This window comes from Pelophylax lessonae (assembly GCF_965119305.1).
Source record: "Pelophylax lessonae genome assembly, chromosome: 6".
NCBI classification, from domain to species: domain Eukaryota; kingdom Metazoa; phylum Chordata; class Amphibia; order Anura; family Ranidae; genus Pelophylax; species Pelophylax lessonae.
This window is the reverse complement of record NC_138773.1, coordinates 223,916,693-223,941,634: the sequence shown is the minus strand read 5'-3', so window position 1 is coordinate 223,941,634 and position 24,942 is coordinate 223,916,693. Positions and strand designations below refer to the sequence as shown.

Genomic DNA, 24,942 nt, shown 5'->3' with positions numbered 1-24,942 from the left:
AATCAGCTTCCAGGTTATATTGCCAAAAGCTTAATTGAAAAAGCTGAGGTTAGAAGCTGACTGGCTACCATGCACCGCTACACCAGATTCGGAGCACACCAGTTTTAGTAAATCAATCCCTTTGGGTCCTACATTATATGTTGAACATACAGTGGGTACGAAAAGTATTCAGACCCCCCTTAAATTTTCACTCTTTGTTATATTGCAGCCATTTGCTAAAATCATTTAGGTTAGGTTCATTCTTCTTCCTCATGAATGTACACATAGCACCCCATACTGACAGAAAAACACAGAATTGTTGACATTGTTGCAGATTTATTCAAAAAGAAAAACTGAAATATCACATGGTCCTAAGTATTCAGACCCTTTGCTCAGTATTTAGTAGAAGCCCCCTTTTGATCTAATACAGCCAGGAGTCTTTTTTGGAAAGATGCAACAAGTCTTTCACACCTGGATTTGGGGATCCTCTGCCATTCCTCCTTGCAGATCCTCTCCAGTTCTGTCAGGTTGGATGGTAAACGTTGGTGGACAGCCATTTTTAGGTCTCTCCAGAGATGCTCAATTGGGTTTAATGGACCATACACACTATACAAATTTTCTTTAGATTTTTTTCCTTCAGACTTACCAAAACCATATAATATGCGGTCAAACCTAAACACTTTCAATTTGTATGCAATCAGGCAGTCCCTTGCACTACATAGACAAGGTAAATCTAAAGGAAATCTGACAACAAAAGTTGTATAGTGTGTATCCAGCTTAAGTCAGGGCTCTGGCTGGGCCATTCAAGAACAGTCACGGAGTTGTTGTGAAGCCACTCCGTTATTTTAGCTGTGTGCTTAGGGTCAGTCTGAGGTCCAGAGCACTCTGGAGAAGGTTTTTGTCCAGGATATCCCTGTACTTGGCCGCATTCATCTTTCCCTCGATTGCAACCAGTTGTCCTGTCCCTGCAGCTGAAAAACACCCCCACAGCATGATGCTGCCACCACCATGCTTCACTGTTGGGACTGTATTGGACAGGTGATGAGCAGTGCCTGGTTTTCTCCACACATACCGCTTAGAATTAAGGCCAAAAAGTTCTATTTTGGTCTCATCAGACCAGAGAATCTTATTTCTCACCATCTTGGAGTCCTTCAGGTGTTGTTTAGCAAACTCCATGTGGGCTTTCATGTGTCTTACACTGAGGAGAGGCTTCCATCGGGCCACTCTGCCATAAAGCCCCGACTGGTGGAGGGCTGCAGTGATGGTTGACTTTCTACAACTTTCTCCCATCTCCTGACTGCATCTCTGGAGCTCAGCCACAGTGATCTTTGGGTTCTTCTTTACCTCTCTCACCAAGGCTCTTCTCCCCCGATAGCTCAGTTTGGCCGGACGGCCAGCTCTAGGAAGGGTTCTGGTTGTCCCAAACGTCTTCCATTTGAGGATTATGGAGGCCACTGTGCTCTTAGGAACCTTAAGTGCAGCAGAAATCTTTTTGTAACCTTGGCCAGATCTGTGCCTTGCCACAATTCTGTCTCTGAGCTCTTCAGGCAGTTCCTTTGACCTCATGATTCTCATTTGCTCTGACATGCATTGTGATCTGGAAGGTCTTATATAGACAGGTGTGTGGCTTTCCTAATCAAGTCCAATCAGTATAATCAAACACAGCTGGACTCAAATGAAGGTGTAGAACCATCTCAAGGATGATTAGAAGAAATGGAAAGCACCCGAGTTAAATATATGAGTGTCACAGCAAAGGGTCTGAATACTTCGGACCATGTGATATTTCAGTTTTTCTTTTTTAATAAATCTGCAACAATGTCAACAATTCTGTGTTTTTCCGTCAATATGGGGAACTGTGTGTACATTCATGAGGAAGAAGAATGAACTTAAAATGAAATATCAAATGTATATTCTAGACTGCTTTTTTTTTTAGTTATTTTTCAAACACCAAACAAAAAACACAAAAAAATATATGAACACAGCAAGAGTTTAAAACATCAACCATTTAAAACCTAAGTCCAGCAAACTTTTTTTTCTAAGTTTGAATAAGAGATTTACATTTACAATATCATCATCAGGGAGCTACCTCGCTTATTGACCCTTTGACACCAGGATAAGAAATGGGGGAGCAGTGTTCACCAGAACAGGAAGACATGAGCAGTACTGAAAAATACTGTCAATCTAACCCTTTTTCATGTTTCTAGAACAGATTACAATAAGAACAGACACTGCAATCTAGATCACAATGTAATAAAAAAAAAAAAAAAAAAAAAAGAAGGTTTTAGCTGCAGTTTGGGCTTTAGGCGACTTGGCAACAAAATATGAATGCAATTTTACATGTGGCTATAATATATAGATTTAAAATTTAAAAATGCACATCATTAAGGTGCCAGAACACCAAAAACGCTGTTTAATTATAGGCTGCTTCAATTTTTTTGGGGCTCACGGCCATATCTACCCATCAGTTCCTGGTTCTGCTCCTGCACAGACATAGAGGTCACAAGCCCCATGATATGAGGAATCTTCAAAAATGCTGTGCAATATAAAAATGCATGTTGACCCCCACATAAATGCCATGGCAGGTGTGCAGAATTGGGAACTCAAGTACAGAGGTGTCAAAAATGAAATTCATTTCGGTGGGATGACCCTTTTAAGGGATATTTAATTTAGTTTTGGGTGATCATGGGCAATGTATCTGATCAGTACAGTTCCGTCTAAACGATCCAGCTTCCATGAAACTTCTATATCAATGTTGGTCACTGCTGTGTCTGTAAGGGCATTGGAGGGTGTTTGGCAAAGTCATGACTAACCAGCTCAGGCAACATTAGCCATGAACAGAAAAATTCCCAGCTCAACTTACCAACCAGCCGGCAACTAACCAAATTGTCCCGTCTAACTGTTCACATTAAAAACATTACTATACATGTGCTTCTACTATAGACGCTCTGAAAATTTATAGAGAGTTAGGGCTGCAGATAATACCGGGGTGCCTTGTCGTGGACTCTGCAGCTTACACGTGTATTTGCAAACTTGTGCAAACTAAACCCCGTTTTTAACATTACCTGTTAAACAGGACAACTTTGTTTGATGCAGGCTGGTTGGTAAGATGAGCTGGGAATTTGTGTTTTTGCGTTACCCTTCCATGTGCTCCTTGCTGCTAAGGCCAATTTTGGGTTGGGGCAACTGCGGTTTGTAACATTAGCAGTGATCCATAGGGAGGACTCCACAGGAAAGTAGAACTGCAGATATTCTGTTCACCCAAAGCTAAAAAGTGGTTGGAAAATGTCTAACTAGAACAGATATTTAGCATATCTGTCCAAAATGGGAAAGGCACCACTAAAAGGCTATATGGAAATAGATACAGTTGTGCTCATAAGTTTACATACCCTGGCAGAATTTATGATTTTTTATAGCCATTTTTCCGAGAATTTAAACACAAACTTTTTACACCCATGTTTAGTGTTGGGCTGAAGCCATCAAAACAACTGTGTTTTTTCTTTTTAAGTCATAATGACAACAGAAACTACCCAAAAGACCCTGATCAAAAGTTTACATACCCTAGTGATTTTGGCCTAACCTGCACAAAAGTTGACACAAAGGGGTTTGAATGGGTATTAAAAAAGGTAACCATCCTCACCTGTTTGCTTGTAATTAGTGTGTGTATAAAAAGGGTCAGTGAGTTTCTGGACTACTGACAGACCCTTGCACATTTCATTTAGTGCTGCACTGAGATTTCTGGATTCTGAGTCATGGGGAAAGAAAAAGAAGCTGTGGGAAAAGGTAGTTGAACTGTATAAAAACAGGAAAGGGATATAAAAAGATATCCAAGGACTTGAGAATGCCAAATGAGCAGTGTTCAAACTAATCACGAAGTGGAAAATGAGGGGTTCTGTTGAAACCAAACAACGTTTCGGTAGACCAACTAAACTTTCAGCCACAACTGCCAGGAAAATTCGGTATGCAAAGAAAAACCCACAAACAACTTCAGGTGAAATACAGGACTCCGAAAACATGTGGTGTGGCTGTTTCAAGATGCACAATAAGGAGGCACTTGAAGAAAGATGGGCTGCATGGTCGAGTCGCCAGAAGAAAGCCTCAAACTTTATGGTTGTGGCCAAAAAGCTAAATTTTGGTCTCATCACTCCAAATGACTTTGTGCCATAAACGCTACATTTGGAGAGGAGTCAACAAGGCCTACGGTGAAAGGTACACCATTCCTACTGTGAAACACGGAGGTGGATTGTTGATGTTTTGGGGATGTGTGTGCTAGAAAAAAAAAAAAAAAAAAAAAAAAAAGGCACAGGAAATTCGGTCAGAATTGATGGCAAGATGAATGCAGTACGTTATCAAAAAAATACTGGAGGAAGATTTGCATTCATCAACCCGGAAGCAGCGCATGGGACATACATGGACATTCCAACATGACAATGATCCCAAACACAAGGCCAAGTCGACCAGTCATTGGCCACAGCAGAATAAAGTGAAGGTTCTGGAATGGCCATCGCAGTCTCCTGACCTCAATATCATTGAGCCACTCTGGGGAAATCACAAATGTGCAGTTCATGCAAGACAGCCCAAGAATTTACAGGAACTGGAAGCTTTTTGCCAGGAAAAATTGGCAGCTTTACCATCTAAGATTAAGAGCCTCATCCACAAATACCACAAAAGACTTCAAGCGGTCATTGATGTTAAAGGGGGTAATACACAGTATTAACCACCGGAGGATTTTGCGGTCTTATTTTTCAAATTTTTTTTTATATGAAATTCCCCCCCCCCCCCCCAAAAAAAATGTAAAAATCAAAATTTATCATTTTAGGCCAATTTGTTTTCTGCTACATATTTGTTAAAAAAATAAAATCGCAATAAGTGCATTTTGATTGGTTTGTGCAAAAGTTATTGAGTTTACTAAGGGAAAGATTTGTCGTTTTTGGTGTTTTTTTTTTAACGAGTAATTGGCGGCGATCTGCGATTTTTTTTGAGGGACTGCGACATTGCGGCAGACAGATCGGACCCTTGACTGACATTTGACACTTTTGGGGGTACCAGTGACATTACAGTAATCAGTGCTATAAATATGCACTGTTACTGTAAAAAGGACACTGGCAGGGAAGGGGTTAATTTTTATTGGTGATCAAGGGGTTAATGTATGCCTGGTGCTTACTAACGTGTGTGGGGGGAGGTGACTGAGTGACACAGGGACACAGGGACACATCGCAGGTTCAGCTATGCTGAACCCTGCCTGTCACTTAGGAGATCCGCCCGATTTGTTTACACAAGCGGGCGGATCTCCACACTCGATTCCCTGACGATCGGGGAAGAGCGGCGGTGGTCACCGCCGCTCCTCCCCTGGCCCGACTCCCGCTGTGACTGAAAACACAGGAGCGAGCCTCTGGCGCAGCGCGCCGCCGAGAGAGGGGAATGTCTGGCGACGTAGGTCTACGTCGCCAGACGTCATCGAGCCACTTTGCCGCAGTAGAGCTCTAGTGAGCAGCGGTAAAGTGGTTAAGAACAGGGGTATGTAAACTTTTGATCAGGGTAATTTGGGTAGTTTCTGTTGTCATTATGATTTAAGAGTAAACACAGTTGATTGATAATAAATTCAGCCAAACACTAACCAGGAGTGAAAGAAAAGTTTGTGTGTTATTCATATCTTAAAAATGGCAAGAAAATCGTAAGTTTTGCCAGGGTAGGTAAACTTATGAGCAAAACTGTATAAATTATTGTACCCACTGTTAAGACCTTCTAAAATGCATTAATGCTTTAAGCCTAAATTGTTTAACATATTGATTGCATTCAATAATTGCAATGGTCATTGTTAGAAATGTAGTTTGCTTCACTGTGAGGGACATTTAACATAGAAAAACTGTTTTTTTTTTCCCTTTCTTCGAAACATTTAAAAGAAATCGTAAACCCAAAACATTTGTTAAATTGAAGCCTACGGTGGACTATTTTTTTTTTTTTTTTTTTTAAGACTTATTTTCACCTGGTGATCTACCCAAAAAGCCTGTTAATTTTTCAACTCACCTTAAGACCTCCTTCACATAATCTAGCTGCATACATCGGATTCCAGTGGCAAAAATCAGCAGATTCTTACAGCTGGAATTGCAGGTGCATGCAAATATCGGCAGCCAGTACAAAGTGTCCGACTGTGCCCAGGCTCGGACACCTGTTCCTAACCCTAGGTAGCCACTTGGTGTGCGCACACCATACAAGACCAGCGTATGGTGTTCGGTGGCTGAGATTCTGATCTGCTGATTACATGAGTCAAGGCGGTCTGCTAGTGTGACCTGCATCCTCAGTGGAACACACCGAATGGGGGGAATGCTGGAGTGGAGACCCTAAAGTCGGTTTAGGTTTATACACTGCTGTGTGGCCACATGCGAACAGCAACAGCTGCGGTTAGCCTGAGTGGCCGCCGCAATTTGTATGCGCCTGTCATTTCAGCTGCAAAAATCCGCAGATTTTTTTCTGCTGGAATCTGGTGTTTATCTGGACAGCTTGGTCTGTTTAGCTAAAAAGTAGCAGCTAGAGGGTTGAGACAAACCATTTAAGTCTCCATTCACACTACCGCAACTTGTCAGGCGACTTGTCAGCCTGACAAGTCGCGGTCCATGCAGTGTTACAGGACCCGTTCTAATAGGAGAGACACAAGTCGCTCCAACTTAGAAAAAGGGTCCTGTACTACTTCGGGCGACCTCGGAGCGACTTGCATAGACATTCATTATATGAAGTCCGTGCAAGTCGCGGCGAAGTCATGGTGCACGCGACTTCACAGGTCGCCCCCGAAGTCGTGCCGCTTCAGTGTGAATGCGGTCTAAACACTGACAGAGGTACTTACAAATGACCAGATTTTATTTATGTAAAACCTTGATCCCAAAAAAAAAAAAAATTGGGTTGCTGCAACTGAATATAAAAAGTGTAAGCTGGAGTTCAGCTTCAATTTGTTAAACGTAGTCCCGATTACTGTCCCCCCAGCAGCCTGACAATGCTAATTGGTCTGAAAAGGTGACCGCTTCACTCTTGATCCAGAATGCAGACACCCCAAGTCAGGAAGTGCTTTACTGGCTGGATCACCAGGGGACCAATTACAGCCACCATATCTAAGGACTGGTAAGTTGCAATATTACATTTTTGTTTTGGGTTTATTTCCGCTTTAAAAGCAGCAAATATCCCTTTGTTGGAAGAAATCTTCTGTATATGCAGAGCAAACATCCATGACATTCAAAGAAAATGGTGTCTCCAAAGATTCTAGTAATAAACACCAAATTTTGCATTCTTGGTGCCATCTTGATTTTTCAACTAACATTTTTAATGTATATCTCTCACATGGAAGCAAATACCTCAATTAGAATAATGTTCCTTTTAAATTGAATTAATCTGAATTAAACTGACTGAACACCATCTGGATTTGTTGGTTTCTTGATTATATATACATACACACACATATACATATATAAATATAAAGACACACTGAAAAAGTATGTGCTTTGATTTTCAGAATTTGCCTAATCCACCTTCCATAAACCACTTTAGTGCCTGTATCCAAAAGATGTTCAGTACAAGAAATTGAATCACTACATGGAGAGGAAGCAACTGCAGCATTGCAGACAAACAATACAAAAATTATTTTTGCAAAGGAATGCAAGTAAAAAAACATTGCAGTAAAGAAAAACTGCCACAGTGCTAACGCAAACTGCTTTTGACGCACCCCTGCATCATTTACATAATATAAAAGCAACAGTTCATATTACATAGTTTTAACTTTATAAAGTGGTGTTCATACCAGTCTTCTTGCGACCAATCAAAGGCTCACTCTTCTGGTTATTTCTGACAGCAATGACTTGAATAATGTATTCTACACCAGGCTCTAGGTCTGCAAAGGAGGAAAACCGTTCATTGTTACATTACGTTGCTGTATACATTTATTGCCCAACTTTGAGACCACTGCCGCCTCCAAGTCCTATACATTCCTGTCCCTGATCCAGCAAGATCTTTGCTATGCAGCCTTTTCAGTGCCAGTGGACCCACACATGGGTGCTGCAATACCACTTAATCCTATGGAGTTTACTTAACGTTTGTTACCCTAAATATTTTCCCCCCCTATGTGTTTTCACGTGTATTTCATAATTTAAAGTCTATCATTCTGATGTACTTCTACCCGATGTACCTGGTTAATCCTGCCAGTCACGGTTTTTCTGTGTTCCAAACTGACCACACAAATAACAGAAGCTGATCTGCATTAGTATGGTCATCTTATTCTTTGGCTGGCTATTCAGAGGTACAGGACACTGTGCAGACGCACAGCATTCTTTCATAGTTAAGTCACCACACGCCCACCCCATAAAACCACACCCATAAAAGCCTGCCTTTTGAACACACCCCCTGCTCAAGCACAGCCTGCATTGTGCCTCAAGCCGAACAGACTGCAGACACAGTGCTTCAATTCCACACGGTCCTCTAATCCTGCCCCCACTATCAGGAAGTAGTGATGCATGGTCACATGACCAAACTTTTTAACCTTGTAGAAAAAGGCAATAAAGATAATTTCTGAAACTAAGCAGAAGTTATGGTTTAATTAAAACTATTAGAAAGGGTCTTAAAACATTGTGGGGGTGATTTACAAAAACTGGATAATGCAAAATCTGGTAAACCAATCAGCTTCCAGGTTGTATTGCCAAAGTCTAATTGACTAAGCTGAAGTTAGAAGTGGATTGGCTTCCATGCTCACCTGCACCAGATTCTGAGTGCAAGTTTATTAACCACTTCCTGACCGCTTACATTTACTGCGGCAGGCTGGCTCGTCCAGGCAAAACGATGTAGGTTTACGTCGCTCGCCTGGGAGGAGCTAGGGGGCAAGCTACCGCCCCGATCGTCAGCGGGGAAGCCGATGCATGTGTTAGGCGGCTACACACAACACCCACGATCACTCCCCACAGAGAGAGGACGGCCGGCTGTTGTAAACACAGCCGACGGTTCTCCCTGAAATGATCACAGCGCTCATGTGATTCTTCTATATAGGATCACATGTCTGTGGTCATCTCAGAAACCACGCCCCCACAGTTAGAATCACTCCCCACTCCCCTAGGGTCACATTTAACCCCTTGATCACCTATACTGTTAACCCCTTCCCTGCCAGTGCCATTATAGTAACAGAGCATGTTTTTAGCACTGGTTACTGTAGTAATGTCACTGGTACCCCCAAAAGTGTAAAAAATGTCAGCTAGGGATCCGATCTGTCCGCTGCAATGTCGCAATCCTGCTAAAAATCGCAGATCGCCGCCATTACATTAGCCTAAAATGTTAAATTTTTAAATTTTTTTGGGGGGGGGGAATGTTATACAGCACAGAGTGAAAAATATATATTTTTTCAAAATTGTCGCTCTTTGTTTATAATGGGAAAAAAAAAAACAAAAAAAAAAAAAAACGCACAGGTGATCAAATACCACTTATAAGGAAGCTCTATTTGTGGGAAAAAAGGACGTAAATGTTGTTTGGGTACAGCATCGCACGACCGCGCAATTGTCCGTTAAAGTAACGCATTAATTTCCATCAAACGATGTGACATCCTTTCGTTCCTAACATATTACCCAGTTCATATCAGTATAGATATTTTTCCCCATTGAGATCTGATGTGTTTTCAAAGTGCTTTGTAATTTTTTTGAGCAACACATAACATACATCTATATCCATCCATCTTACACAAGGATATTTACTAGCACATTATGTGAAACTTAAAACTAAGCCCTCCAATGGCACGCTGTCCCTGCTGAAGGAGCTGCCATCTTTACCCATTCTTCCTTCCGGGTTCACAAGCTCCAGTCTTTAGAATGGAGGAGCTGCGATGACATCACACCCACGCTTAAGCACACAAGTTGCTGTTCATGGCACAGGGCTCTGAAGGAACGGCACGGATGTGCCATTCCTTCAGAGAGTATGCTCCAGTGACCTCACTGGCGGCTTTACAAGTAAATATCTCCTAAACAGTGCAAATTTAGGATTTATTGTACCTACAAGTTTACCCCATTTATGGGCTTACCTATTGGTAAAATTCAGCCAAAAGGAGTTTACCACCACTTTCAATAAGGCATTTGTGATACATCTGTGGCAGTGTGTATGTAGTCAGAGGCTTTGCATTAACATAATTAAAACGCATGCAGCATTTTTCATTTTTATAGTTGGTATTGATGTTTGGGACAAATTCATATAGCTCCCGTTTGCACTCTAAGATTGGGTACACATGGGCCGAAAATGGATGGTTCGGCAGGAACCGGACGACTTTTAGCCCATGTGTACAGCTCCTTGTTAGAAGGTGGTCTTATGTCTGGCTTCTGTTGAACAAGCATGTCAGTTCTCGCAACCAAAAGGCTGATCACGGATCAGTGTGTACTAGAAGGGCAAGGGAACAATTCCCAACAGAATACAATAGCTCAGCGGGAGGTTTCCGCACTAACATTGCTTGTGTTAGTACATCGATCTGTAGTTTTTTTTTTTTCCAGCTTGCTGGGTTGGACGGGAAAAAAAAAAAAAAAAAAAAGTGTACCGTGTATTACTGTCTGCGAATATTGTTCTAGCAAATTCATAAGAAAAACATGGTTTGGTTAAAGTGGAGGTAAAGAAGACCTCTTCCACATTGGGAGTAAATTGTGCCACACATTTAAGTAGGTGTCCCTGGGGAATTTGAGTGGAAGGGCTGGAGATGGTAAGTGTAGTAATGAAAGGTATAGAAAAGAATATATAAAATTTCAACATTTATTGATTTATATTAAAATTCAACAATTGGGAGCCAGCAAAACAAAAGACATTATGTCTTAGGATAAAGTCCAAGGCAGATAGAATGAAATTTTGAAATATTCCATCAATCTCATTGGTTCTCATCATGGCCTTCCGGATAGCTGCCAGTCCCAGGGTATTGAACTATAGAGTGATTCCACATCTATAGTAACTAAACTAGCATTTGGTGGTATGTGAATATTTTCTAGAATGCGTAGCATATGGATTGTATCTTGGATGTATGATGGGAGGTCAGCTACCATGGGCCTAAGATGTTGGTCAATGAGCTTGCTGAGATTTTCGGTAATTGCCCCATTTCCTGATATAATGGGTCTTCCTGTAGGGTCCGATATGCTTTTATGGACTTTTGGGAAGGCATAGAAGGTGGGGATACGTGGGTGAGTGGTTCTCACGAAATCCCAAGTTGTTTTTGGGATGATGTTATTATAGTATGCTTCATCTACAAGATTGTAGAAATCCTTATTGAATCTCTCGATTATGGTTTTGTTTATGGGACGGTACCACTCGGTGTTTTTTAAAATGCGAAGGCACATGTTGGTGTATTGGTTGTTCTCCATGAGGACAACATTGCCACCCTTGTCGGATGGCTTTATTGTCAACTCATGTTGCACATTCAAACTACAGAGCTGCACAGTCAGACTGCATGAATATAAGGTATCCTTTGCCATACAAACATCCACCTTTGCAGTATACCTTCTGTGAGGAGACAACTAAAAGGACGCTTTTTGCTCCATACTCCCTCTAGGGGTAAGTTGATATCTTCATAGTTACTGTTTACTCTTAAGGATATACTTGTGTATACAGACACATACCTATTATGGGTATTCCCTACCCTTATGGGACTTGGGGATCCCTCATTGATGATAAGATATATTGTTTGCCTCTATGCTCATGTATTTGTTCTAAATAATATTGCTTACATTCTATACATCCGTAGATACACAGGTGGTGAATGCACGGTTATGTGTATATAAACTTCCCTGAAGAAGGAATTAGATGAACAAAAATTCCGAAACATGTTGGAGGATACACTCCCCTGCTTCATGAACCCCTAATGTATTATCCCTATCAGGATATGTATATGGAATGTTATTTTAAAGTCTAAATATGTTATTTTTTGTATTTTGTTGAATTTTAATATAAATCAATAAATGTTGAAATTTTATATATTCTTTTCTATACCTTTCATTACTACACTTACCATCTCCAGCCCTTCCACTCAAATTCCCCAGGGACACCTATAGTTGTTTCTTTCATGAATTCAGTGGGGAAGGGATTTTGGGCTGGTTTGGCATAGCCTTGTACCAACCATTCAATTTGCCACACATTTAAGTACTGTATCACAGATGCCATGTCAGACAAAATTCTTTAGAGGCAATTCTGTGACAGATTCAAGTCCACCTTACCAACATGTTCATGATTCTCTGATTTGTTACACTACCAAAAGACAGATGATTTCTAAGGAGTATCTTCAACACGCTTTATGAATATCACAGAATGTTACATATACTGAAACACATCGATCAATTCGGACACTCACTGGTTATAGTGGCCTCAGTGGTTCCAGCTGGAAGGCGGGGCAGATGTTCTTTAGGTATACCCCCTACTCGATCATATTTGATGATATACCCTGTGATACGAGAGCGAGGAGGCTGCCAGGAGAAGAGCAGGGAGTTGGGTGTGCTGGTCAGGAATCGCAAGTTGGATGGACTGTCAACAGCTAGAAAAGTAAAAAAGCAACACTAATACCCAGTACATACCCAGTACTTTACTCTGAACAGGGTAGAAAACAGATGTAAACAGTGCAACCAGGGAATACAATTCATTCAGGTTATAGAAAAAAAAAAAAAAAAAAGTGAAAATACCACCACATTAAGTGCAAACCACCAGCAGGGCAAACATAACAAGTGAATACATGATGAATTAAATGGGAAGAGTGTACTATTGAATAGGAATACTAACAAAATCCAAAAAAAATTTAAGTAAAAATAAAATAGAAATAAGTCCGACCAGAATCGCGATTAGTGCACAGTCCAAAACAGAATTCACAATGATGATTACTGCATCCAAAACTGAATATAGGTCCCACGGATGAAAAATAAAGTCACCGCAAACCACCACCACTGTGTGACATTCCCTTCCACTTCCTTTAGATTTACACCCAAATATTTTGGCCCCCCCATTCACAGTTTGGGCACAAGCGCTGATAAACAGAAGTTTTAACGGAATCCTCTACATAGGCTGTACTCGTCTCACTGGCCCTTTTCCTCCAGTGGTAACTCCATAAAATCACATGTGAAAAGAAACGCTCCACTAGTGTGATACCGTAACACATGTACATTTTTTTTTTTTTTAAATGAGTTGCAATCCACTCGCAAGGTGTTGAAGTCTGAAGTGACAACTTCGTCACAGGGGGCGCGACACCGTAACACATGTAAATACTTATTTATGAGTTGCAATCCACTCACATCAAATACGTAACATCAGCGTTGAAAACAAGTGTCAAGTATGATAAGTCAGCTCCCCAGGAATCATCCTCTTGACTGACAGTCCGGCTGCCATGTAGTCACAGACTAATTTCGTCACTTCCGACTTGATCACAGGGGGGCGCGAGTGGATTGCAACTCATTTTAAATATGGCATCAGACTAGTGGACCCCAACCATGTGAATGGAGGGCCAAAATATTTGGGTGAGTGTCCATCTGATAAGAGTGGAAGTGAATGTCACAGCGGTGGTGGTTTACAAATGACTATTTTTCATCCACAGGACCTATATTCAGTTTTGGATGCACTAATCGTGAATTATTTTGTTTTGGACTGTGCACTGATCACGATCCTGGTCAGACTTATTACTATTTTTACTTCTATTTCTATTCAAGAGTACCCTCTTCACATTTAATTCATAATTAATCATCTATTTATGAATTATGTTTGTGCTGCTGGTGGTTTGCTCTTAATGTGGTGGTTTTTTCACTTTTATTATATATCTTGTAAGCAGCAGCATTTATCTATCAATTTCATTTATTGTGTGTTATTCAAGTTTTAACCACGAGAGATATTATATTGAATTCATTCATGTGGTTTACCTGTTGACACATCCAGTGTGACAGGGGAGCTGCGGGCGTTGTCATTTAAAGTGTACAGAGAGATCTTGTAGTCTGTTCCAGGCTGAAGACCTATAATAGGAGCATTAAGGTTAATGAGACACCAAGGTAACAGGCCCCACAATGTCCCTTCACTGTCAATGTCACAAAGGCCTCTAGAAAATGAAAAAAGGCCTTACCTACGACAGTGAAGGTTCGCACTTCTGGTTTGATTATTCTCTGAATGGGAGTTTGGCTACCAACAGGAAGAGCCTCAATCAAGAACCCAGTGATGGTCTCAGTCTTTGTGCGCCAGGTAATGGTTACTGTGGTTTCTGTAACATCTGTGACACGTGGACGGCGAGGGGGGCTAACATCTAGGAAAAAGTATAGGATTTGTTTCTTTACTTACTGGTACGAAGAAAGGAAAAAAAAAAAAAAAAAAAAAAAAAAAAAAGACAGACAGACAATGCATTGTGTTAAGGCTGCAGTGCACCTTGCATATCGGACATGTACCTTGTGTTCTGCAAAACAGTCTGTGTGTTATGGTACACTGCACGCGTTTTACCCACTACTGTGATTCAAAATGAATAGCCCTATAACACCAATGTGTTACAATAACATGAAATACAATGTGTTAGCATGTCTAGTGAGCCCAAAGTGGTTCCCCATAATTAAATCTTATTCCAAAATGTCATACCAGATAGATTTGAGGGTTCCCCCATTTTCTTCCTTAACTAAAACAAAAGGGTTTTTCTTTGGTTACTTTACTTACTCTCCAGTGTAGAAATGGTGCCTTGCAGTGGTGGACTCATCAGGCCATCCTTAACAGCATATACACTAACGTCATACTTGGTGGCAACCTGATCAAGAAATCAATAGTTTTGGAAAATTTACTTTAGCTGCACCGATAAAGCTGCTTTAAAAAAGGATCAGTTAGACTTAACCAGATTAGAATTTACAGAACGTGGTGAAAAAAATAGATTGAAAAAAAAAAAAACAACACTTTAAAAAAAAAAAAATCCCAGATAGCATTTTTGAAAATGACAGTCTGGACTACTGCAAGCCACTGCCAAACCTTTAAAATGTTCCACTGTATTAAAAAGGTATATAAATGCTCATTTTCAACTGAGCTTTCTGATCGGGGCTTCAGGAGACATAAGATGGCTTAAAGTGTAAGAAAAATTATGGTTTGAACAGTGCTTTTTAACCAGGATCACCAGCTAGAAGTTGACATGTTTGGGTCTGAGCACCTTAGTGAAAACCTTTTTCACAGTAACCACCTGATTACGTGTATTCAGTACAGTCAATACAGACTCATACACTCCCATCATAGTGCACAGATCCAAGTTAGCTGATCCCCAATCAGAAACCTAACCAGGCGTACCACAGAGTTGGTCTTGATGGCGTGGAAGACATTGCCATTAGCATTATATTCCATGACAATGAAAATTAGGTGAATAGCAAAAGTTGGTCAACGTTACAGAGCAAATACATTAACAAGTCAACATTGTCATTGTTAACATACTTTCAAGTGATTTAAGTAGAAAATAATCAGCTATCACTCACCATCAGACCCGTAATAGTAGTGGCAGTCGTACCAGGTGCCGTGGTAAACTCTTTCATTGGTCCAGTTTTGTCCTTGGGATTTACACGTACCCGGTATCCAGTGAGCTGGACATTTGGTGCATGCCAGCTGAGTGTAAGGCCTGTTGGAGTCACTTGAGATAACTGAAGATTTGTTGGGGCAGGAATGGCTGCAAAATGATAGGAAGTTTAAATATCAACGATATCAACAAGGTTTCACAAGACAGGTAAATCATGTGGAGGCATGCAGAGAATAATGGGACTTACCGCAAAATCCATTTCTTTGATGTTCATTGATGGACAGCTCCTAATTTTCATTAAACATTGGGTTATACTGCCCCCTACAGGAGGACACTAGGCAGAAAAAGAATCTGGCTAAGCCTATGGGCAGTCCCAAGAGGTATAGGTTTTCCTGCTATAGGTACTCAGGTTTTGTTACAAGCAGCGTCAGAAGAATTACAATTCCACAGAGGGGTGGGTGCTGTGTCCGTCAATAAAGATCAGAGAAAGGGATTTTACAGCAAGTCAAAAAATCCCATTTTCTCCCTTTCGTTCATTGACAGACATAGCTCCTGATTTTCATAACCATGGGGGCATCCCAAAGCAGTGTTAAACATGAGGGGTGGGAACAGCAAAAAAATTCCCCAGTCTAAACAGTAGCCAACAAGAGCTCAACCAAAACTGGAGCCCACCTGAAACACACCCTCAAGAGGATCAAGTCCTCTAAACAGCAGCCTGCAAAACCGTGTGGCCAAGAGAAGCATCCGCAGATGCCAACTCATCAACTTCTTAAACTTTGTGAAAGAGTGCACGGACGTCCAGGGGGCCGCCTTGCAAACCTGCATCACTGATGCCTAAAAGAAGGGCCAGGAGGCACCAAGTGCCAGAGACTAGTACTCATTGACAGGGAAAGAAGGAATCTAGCCCCTGATGGAATAGGCCTGAATAACGATCTGTCTGATCCATCTGAAAATGGTCGCAGAGGAAACTGACCCCTTCCGAAGCCTATCCTTGAGCACAAATGAGTCTGACTTCTGTGGTCAAGGGTCGATGGAAGAAGACCACCAAAGCAAACACCTGGCCCTTGATGGTACTCAAGGCCAATTTCTGTTCAACCCCCCCCCCCTTGAAGGAAGGTCAAGATCCAACCCACTGAGAAGGAGAGGGGGATGAACCTTGAGACTCTCACCACGCAATGTACGTCTTCCACGTACGATGATAGATCTTCCTAGACGTAGATTTCCTAGCTTTTAACAGCATTGGAATCCCCGACCCAGATAAACTTATCCATCCGCACCTGGCATTCAACAGCCAAGCTGTCAAAGCCAGTGACTAAAGCAGGATGGAAGATTGGTACTTGGGACAGCAGATCTTCCCTGAGAAGAATCTTCCAATGAACATCAGTGACCAGCTGCACCAGATCGACGTACCAAGCCCGGCGAGCCCAGTCTGGAGCCACTAAGATTACCGGAATCCCTTCCGCCTTGATTCTGTTTTGAAGTCTTGGCAGAAGCTTGAGACGAAGGAAGGCATAAATCAGACGATACTGACCCCACGGGGCCACAAGCGCATTTGTGGCGTCTTCCAGAGGATTCCGTGACCGAGCCACAAACCTCTGCACCTTTCTGTTGAGCTGAGACACCAACAGATCCACCTTGGGGATGCCCCACCGGAGACAACAACTGATGAACACCTCTGAATGAAGGGACCACTCCCCTTGGTCCAACGCCTGCCGACTGAGGTAATCCGCCTGCCAGTTTTCCACCCCGTGCATGTGTACGGTGGAGAGGGCTGAAACGATCCGTTCTGCCCACCTGAGAACCTACCTCCAGAGCCACCAGGACACTTCTTGTGCCCCCCTGGTGATTGACATAAGCCATGGCATTGTCCGATTGAATGCGCACTGAACATCCCTGAAGACAATTCATCCAATGAGTGGTAGGATGGGGGCCAGATGAAAAGGGGGTGCCAGACAAGAACCTGGGGGTCCAACCATCCAAAGGAGGGGCCCACCTCCACCCCAAAAACCTCCAAAGGGAGAGAGCTACTCACCATACCAGGAACCAGATGGCCACCGCTCCAGACAGAACCCCTTGCCATCGAAATTGGGGGTTGTTGGTCAGCAGGTACACTGCGACTCGGGCCAAGATCCGGTCATATGGGACCTCGCAAGGTGTTTAACTTGGCAGGCCAGACCCCGTCCGGGGGGGGGGGGGGGCTATGTCGCGGCCGACTCAGCAAGCGCTCACTCAGGAAAAAACCAGGAGAAAAAAAAAATTTCCATCTAAAAAGAAAAAATTGCCAGGACCAGAGATCCCAGCAAGGAACTAGGTCCTTACTTCTGACTAGGCAGAAAATAAATAAATCAGAGTACCTATAGCAGGGAGAGGGAGTATACCCCCTGGGACTGACCATAGGCGTAGCCAGATTATTTTTCTGCCTAGTGTCCTACTCTTGTAGGGGGCAGTATAACCCATTGGTTACAAAGATCAGGAGCTGTGTCAATGAACAAGAGAAATATACATTTTATGAAATCTCATGACTAGTAAAGGACACCAAGTACCAAGGGCAATGTGGCCCCTTAGGTAATTTTCTACATATCTGGTGAATAGTCTTCTACAAGACACTTTAGGAATAGATTTTTAATATGCAGGAATTCCTAGTCAACACAATGGTCACAATGAATTCCAGTAGTAAAAAGTGTTAACACTCTACCTTGTTGAATATTTTAGTAATTCTGGTACTCCCAGTCAACTGGCAGTCAATTAGTTATTTAAAATGAGGCATTTTTAAAGGCTGGCAAGTTGCATCCATTTTATAAACCAGTTTAGATGCAAGAAATTTTAACTATATAAAAAAACTATTTCAAAATGTTTTCACAACAGCAGGACTGTGAAACAAGATGTGAATGCTGGAAAGTGTGTTGACTTCTTGCTCAGGCTCAGTGATATTACTAAACAATTGTCAGTTTGGGGAGCCCTTTTGCCAGCTGAAAGGTAGAGGTATAGTACATGCACGGTTGTAGGTACTAACAGCTATTAATGTAATTGATAAGGTATCAGGATATACAGTACGTGAACAAAAAAGAGGACAAACGGAAAGGAGAAAGACCACGAGACAAAGTTAAAATAATTGGAATTAAGTGGATACATGGGGGTAGATTGCATCTGCAGGGCAACAAAAAGATTAACAGACACACAGAACGGGCCAAGTGCTCCATATACCTGTACTCTGGATTCCAATCACAGGTTTGCTTTCCATGTCATCGTGCAATGCCACGATGCTTACAGTGTACTCTGTGCCCGGCCTGAGACCGTGCAATTCAGCAGTGTCGTCGTCTCCTTCCGGAGCTGGAAACAACTCTCTGACTCCATCCTCAGGACTTGAGTAGGTCACTCGATAACCAGTAACCTGCCCTTCTGGGATTTCCCAGGATAGTCTAATTGAATCAATATTCACTTCTGGAAATGCCAGTCCTTTGGGTTGATCAATGTCTGTCAGGCAAATTAACCATGAAAGCAATTAAGAGCAAAGACAAGCAGCAGAAGCAGCAACAGGAAAGAAAAAGCTGCTGGAGTATTACTATCCCAGCAGTGGAAAATTATATCATGTGTTACAGCTCATTAGATAAAAAAAAAAATAAATAAAAATAAAGCAGCATTTGAAAGTCTGTCCATTCAAAAAAAAAATCTTTGTTTTGGTGTAGAAGCTGGTGAGCTGAATCACCGAATGGCTTCTTAAACTTCTCATGGACTCGAAGTAGTCCAATCTGTGGTTTGTTGTGTCCAGCTCTAGATCCCACATCCCATTATGCTGTCTTAATAGCTGCAGCAGGCGGTACAGCAGAGGTGGTGGGATCCAGTATCTGGATATCGAAAAAGGCCAATAGGCAATTTAAGCCAATACTATACTATAATGAAACGGAAAATTATAGTTTTGAGTGGACTGACCATTTCAGCAAATACAATACGTAGCCACCTTAACCCAAAAAAGACCATGCTAAATTATTGGGGATTTCTTTAAATCAGAACTATTCTCAAATCATTGAGAAATTAACAGGCAACATTTCTACATTGCTAGGAGCACACAGCTTTATGATTCAATCAGGTTTGAATCAACGCAATGTAAATTTGCCAAGTATAGTAAAGATTGAAGATTATAGATCAGGAAATGTTGGAAAAAGATTTGTGCAAGCGCTCAGGAAGACCGAGCATGTTTGCATATGCCAACCATTGATGAACCACAAACCTTAAAGTTATAGGTCAACAAAAGCAGATATGCTAAACTTTGCACAAAATCATGAAGCTGTTTCAGCGATACATCCTTAACACCCAATGCAAAAGCTTAATATGCAGGAGTCATTTTGATGCTGCAGGGATACTAAATGCAATTAACTGCCATGTTCACAAGCACACTAGCAATTAGTTTCTAAACCGCAGTAGATAGCAATATACAGAATTAGGATGACAGCACTTTCTTCCACTCCTCCCCACTAAAAAGGTACTAACAATGCATATTTTACACACTTCAGTTAAGTAGTGTATTGATTAGGATAAGCAGAGCAATTATTTCATCCCTACATGCTTTAGGAGAACTAGAAAAATGCACCATTAGTTTCTAATACCAGTTGGGATACACTGGAGCCATGTTTTGAGAACAGATTGTGAGGGTGCCTCCTCATGCCTGCAAGAGTTTGTACCACAGCCGCCCCCCTCCCCCCACACACAGACTCTGACAGTCTCTACAAAAGAAAGATTTCAAAACTGTCTGCAGTCAGTTTTCTTTGGAGGACAAAAGTCAGTTAGGTGGGTTGTCTACCAAACCTCCCACATTCTTGTTTACCCTGTTCAGGAAAAAAAATTATAGATAAAGATTTTGGACAAAACAAACCCAAATAATACGTACTTGTGACAGCCGTTTCAACTAGGGGCTCACTCTCTCCGCCAACACCCAGTGCATACACGCTCACCACATACTCCACAGTTGGTTGAAGCCCCACAATTGTCATTTCAGTTTGATCTAAAATAAAAAAAAAAGTAGTTACTCAAATGTAAAAAAGGCACAATTTTGAAATATAATATGGCAACAAGATATGAAAGTTGAAAAAAAAAAAAAAAAAATTAATTTTTTTTTTTCTTCTGTAGGAAGTGGTGCCTATTACCATTTTAGGAAAAAAAAACACAACTGTTGGCCTTATTCTAGATTGCAAGTCTAGGAGTATTTACTTTTATCAAGAACATCCCTCCTAAATGACACTCAGGGATGTCAGGGATGTGAATGTATTAGCCCCTTTAGCAGCAGTGTTTTTCCGTACCAGGCTATTGCAGCTTTTTGTGCCGATACTGACAATTACTCAGCCACACAACACTAACCAAAATTTCTTTATATATCATTTCTCTCAGCCAGATAGGGCTTTCATTTGTTGGTATTGTCCCATTTGTTGATTGATAGAGACACACTATATAATATATATACACACACACATATATACATATACACACAATTTTTTTTTTTTGGCCCCTTTTTTGGAAATTGGGGGGGGGGGGGGGGACCAGGCCAGCATTGAGGGGGTAAAAACAGAGCTTAGCAATGGTGCACCAGGTACATTAAATGCAGAAGTCACACTCAGGGCTTAGGCGGTGGTGGGGGTTAATATAAAAAAGGTCATAGGGTCAAGGGTGCAGGATATGGTGGAGGAGGGGTTAATATACACATCAGTCAGACAAGACAGGATAGGGTTGACATATAGGAGAGGGTGCATGACAGTAAGGGAAGAGTTTGCATATATTGTTAGCACCATACTGGATTGAACCGGTGCCGTTTTCACTCACACACTGATCAGTGAGAAGAAAAAAAAAACTAAAAAAAAAAAACAGTGCTTCCTGATTAAAAGGTCAATAAGTTAGACAGTTGCTAACTGCAGCCAGTGTTTACATTCTGTAATGCTGTGACTGGTCATAACGATCACATAGTACACAGTCACTCATCAGGTCAGGTAGCGTATAAGAAGAACTGGAGACCGAACAGTATAGCCCCCCCCCCCCCCCCCCCCAGTACTTTCCTCTTAATATAAATAGTTTGCACTTTCCCCCCCCCCCCCTTTTTTGGAGGGGGGTGGGGTTTACAGTTATACCTGTAAAAAAGGTTTTAGAACAAGTTCTGGAGGATCTGGTTGTGTATTCCTTGTGCATCCAAAAAACAAACAATATAGTTACCTGATGGTAAAACTTGGGAAATGGTCTCTCCATGACCACCTTTAGGTACACTTGTAACCCTATAACCAGTAACTGGGCCAGCAGATGGTGTCCATCTAACATGGATGCTTTGGTCTTGGACATCCATCACTTGCATCTCTGTTGGTTGCTCAACAGCTGAAAAAAAAAAAATATATAAATACCATACATTTATAATAGCACTTATGTTTAGAAAGTATTTCAATATGTTGCATCTTTATAAGACAGAATGAAGTCCACTTGGTATACCTGTTGAATGAACAATGGTGATTGGCTTGCTTGTGGCAGGACTGTCCCCTCGGCCAGTGACAGCATACACAGTAATAGTGTAGCTTACGCCTGGTTTTAGGTCTCTGATTGTTGCAGTGTTGGAAGTGCCAGGCACTGTGAATTCCTGAGCTGGATTTTCACCTTCTATGTGGATAAAATGAATCAGGAAATGCTCATTTTTAACTCACTTAAAATGGGAACCATAAAATTACTTAATTTCAAATATTTATGAAACATACCGGTCTCCGATGAAGTAATCCTGTAGTATCGCACATTGACTGCAGGTGCGTCCCAAGTAACTGTAATTGTATTGGGAGAAGTAGACGTTGCTTCTAGATCAGTTGGTACATCAGACACTAAAATAGACCAAAAAAAAAGTTTGACGGGGGAAAAAAAAAAATAAAATAAAAAAAAATAAACCAAATTCTTGGTTGTGTTGACTTAGATCATATGTAGCACCTGCTTGGGCTCTTTAATATAGCCAAGCAATGCTGACAGAATAAATGCTGCAGGTTTTTATTTTAGCCCTGCTTGAATGGCAGCTGCATGGAGGAAGAGAAAGGAATGAGCACTGATTGGCCCTCAGTAAAGGCAAGGGGTAGGACCTGCCCCTAGCAACCAGCCAGGAGGATTTGGATTAGCTGCAGGAAGGAAGGAAGGGACGGGGTCTACGTTGGGTGCGAAAAGAGCACTGGGACCCAGGGAAAGAGCATGAGGAGTCAGTGTAAAGGGCTCAGAGATCGCAGTTACACAGACCCCGGTGAGAGTCTCCCTGAGTTCTTGGGAGAGCAAAGAGCTGAGGGGAGGAATTGCTGCTGCTGGACTAAACTTTTGCCTGGGCTGTGTGTGCACGCACATGCAAGTGAGCTCCGGAGCAAGTACCAGCTGCTGTGCGCCTGCGAGCCTATGTATAGGGCTCTGGGGCTGAAAGACTATCTGTACTGTAGGAAGGAAGCTGCAAGAGAACTTTGCTACCTAGAGCCCAAGCAGAGCTGCAAGTACTGTGTTGTGTACAAAGGCTGGTGCTGTTTCCACTGTTCAAGTAGTAAACCGGAGTAGTGTGTGCTGCAGGGAAGACTGTCTGCCAAGACCGCATCATATGGTACACGGTTATTCCAGAGTGTTCAAGTTGCATCCAGCATTTCAGTGTTCCAGCTACCACAGCCTACTACAACTTCAGAGAGCTGGCATGAGAGGAAGGAACCTTTTGCCAGCCACTGAGGGACCACTTATGACCAGAATCGGAATCAGTAGCAGCAGGCCTATGGCCACCATTTGGTTTATCGAATTGAGAGCCAAATGAGTGCTCCAATGCAAGATCACCATCGCTGGCAGACTAGGGGCTGCACTAGCAATAGACAATTTTAGACAACTGAATTCGGCATGTGCAGCCTGCATATGGAGGGGGGGTTGTTCTTACATTGAGCATTTCTTCAGTTGAAGGCTTGTAGTGTGTTCGGTTTACTTCTTTGTTTAGACTAAGGCCTAAAAGGTATACTGAAGAGATTGTGGAAGATAAGCCTCAGTGTGGCCAGCAACAAAAACCTCCAGCGAGTGTCAGGGTCAGTAATGATAACTGCCAGCAAGGAGTCAGTGAAAGCAATAACCTCAGGCGTGAGTGGGGTATTTAAGTATAGTAAATCAATGGCGGCAGACCATCTAAAACACGCTAGACAGTACACAGGCTATACAGTCAAGCAATTAAGTCCCATGCTGACACCACATGATCTTACAGACCATTTCCACCTTCATGTCACAAGCATCTGCCCTCATGGTGGACAGCCTATTGGCACTTTAGACTAGATGTCAGAAGCCGCTGGACTACTCTGCAGACCACAAATAAAATTCCCTGACTCCCACTCTGCCATTGCTCGATAGCTAGGAAAAGTTTAACAGTGACCCTTTTTAAAAAAAAAAAAAAATAATAATCTTTGGTTTAAAATATGTATTCTATTCTTCAGTTATGTATACATAAATCAGAGTGTAGCTTCACTTTAAAAAGACCGACTATGGTGCATTGGTGTTTAAGACTGAAAGACCAAGGGCTCCCAGTGGTACAGTTAGAAAAAGCACTTAGCATGCCATGGCTAGAGGTGGGCTTGTGGAGATTGTACATACATAGCCATGGGGGTGGCTTAAGAGGAAAAGGAGTCTGAGGCTATTAGCTATATACACTGCGCATATGATGCAGATCTTGTACCTACAAATATGCATTAATTACTGTACTAATCTAAAGACACAAATGATCATTTATCATACATGCTTTTCTGGACACTGAACCCAGGGCAGCTGCTGACAGGGATGCTTTGAGAATTTGAGGGTTATAAAGCACACTCAAGCACCTCCCTGTGGCAGACTCTTTACACTGTCCCCCGTGCAAGTTGTAGGGCCTCTTTACAGTAGGTAGGCTGTATTCGTAATACAAGAGTAATTTTTACTGCTGTACTGTGCTGCAATTGTGTTTTTTATTTATTATTTAACATTATGAGCCAGTTTCACTATTATGCCTTCCTAGTGCATGTCTTTGCACTGGTTGCTTCGCAGATGAAAGTGGGGAAGGGATTAAAATTGTGTTGAACAAGGTACCTGTATTGCTGTGATATTGGAAACCGAGGTCTAACAAAACAAAAAAATAAATAAATAGATCTTTGCATTTACATAAAGCCCATTTAAAGTGGTTGTAAACCTACTTTAATGACTTTTACCTATAGGTAAGCCTATATTAAGGCTTGCCTATTAGGTGCTGTAAATATCTCCTAAACTTGCACCGTTTAGGAGATATTTAAAATGCATGCAGCCGATGACGTCATCGGCGCATGCGCTCTGAAGAAACGGCCGCCCGTGCCGTTTCTTCAGAGCCCTGTGCCGTGACTGGTGGCATGCGTGGGAGTGACGTCACGCGGCTCCGGCCAGTAATACAGAAGATGGGTGAAGATGGATGCGCCTGGCAGCAGGGACAACGCGGGCTTCGTTGCAGGTAAGTGTCACATAATGTGCTA

The 24,942-nt window shown here is 41.9% G+C and overlaps 1 protein-coding gene across 5 annotated transcripts in view; it reads right to left on the bottom strand.

Annotated features, from left to right (window-relative positions):
* Positions 1 to 24,942, bottom strand: part of FN1 (fibronectin 1) — a 94,668-nt gene that overhangs the window by 10,652 nt on the left and 59,074 nt on the right. For 4 of the 5 annotated variants that reach the window (XM_082262392.1, XM_082262393.1, XM_082262394.1 and 1 more), the window contains 11 exons: positions 22,183 to 22,299; positions 21,923 to 22,087; positions 21,656 to 21,811; positions 20,346 to 20,459; positions 18,665 to 18,934; positions 15,423 to 15,610; positions 14,629 to 14,716; positions 14,054 to 14,230; positions 13,857 to 13,946; positions 12,311 to 12,490; positions 7,763 to 7,852 (listed from right to left, as the gene is read on the bottom strand). In XM_082262392.1, coding sequence (XP_082118518.1) covers positions 7,763 to 7,852; positions 12,311 to 12,490; positions 13,857 to 13,946; positions 14,054 to 14,230; positions 14,629 to 14,716; positions 15,423 to 15,610; positions 18,665 to 18,934; positions 20,346 to 20,459; positions 21,656 to 21,811; positions 21,923 to 22,087; positions 22,183 to 22,299 — 1,635 coding nt within the window. The remainder of the gene's footprint in view (positions 1 to 7,762; positions 7,853 to 12,310; positions 12,491 to 13,856; positions 13,947 to 14,053; positions 14,231 to 14,628; positions 14,717 to 15,422; positions 15,611 to 18,664; positions 18,935 to 20,345; positions 20,460 to 21,655; positions 21,812 to 21,922; positions 22,088 to 22,182; positions 22,300 to 24,942) is intronic. The other variant, XM_082262395.1, reaches the window with a different exon arrangement.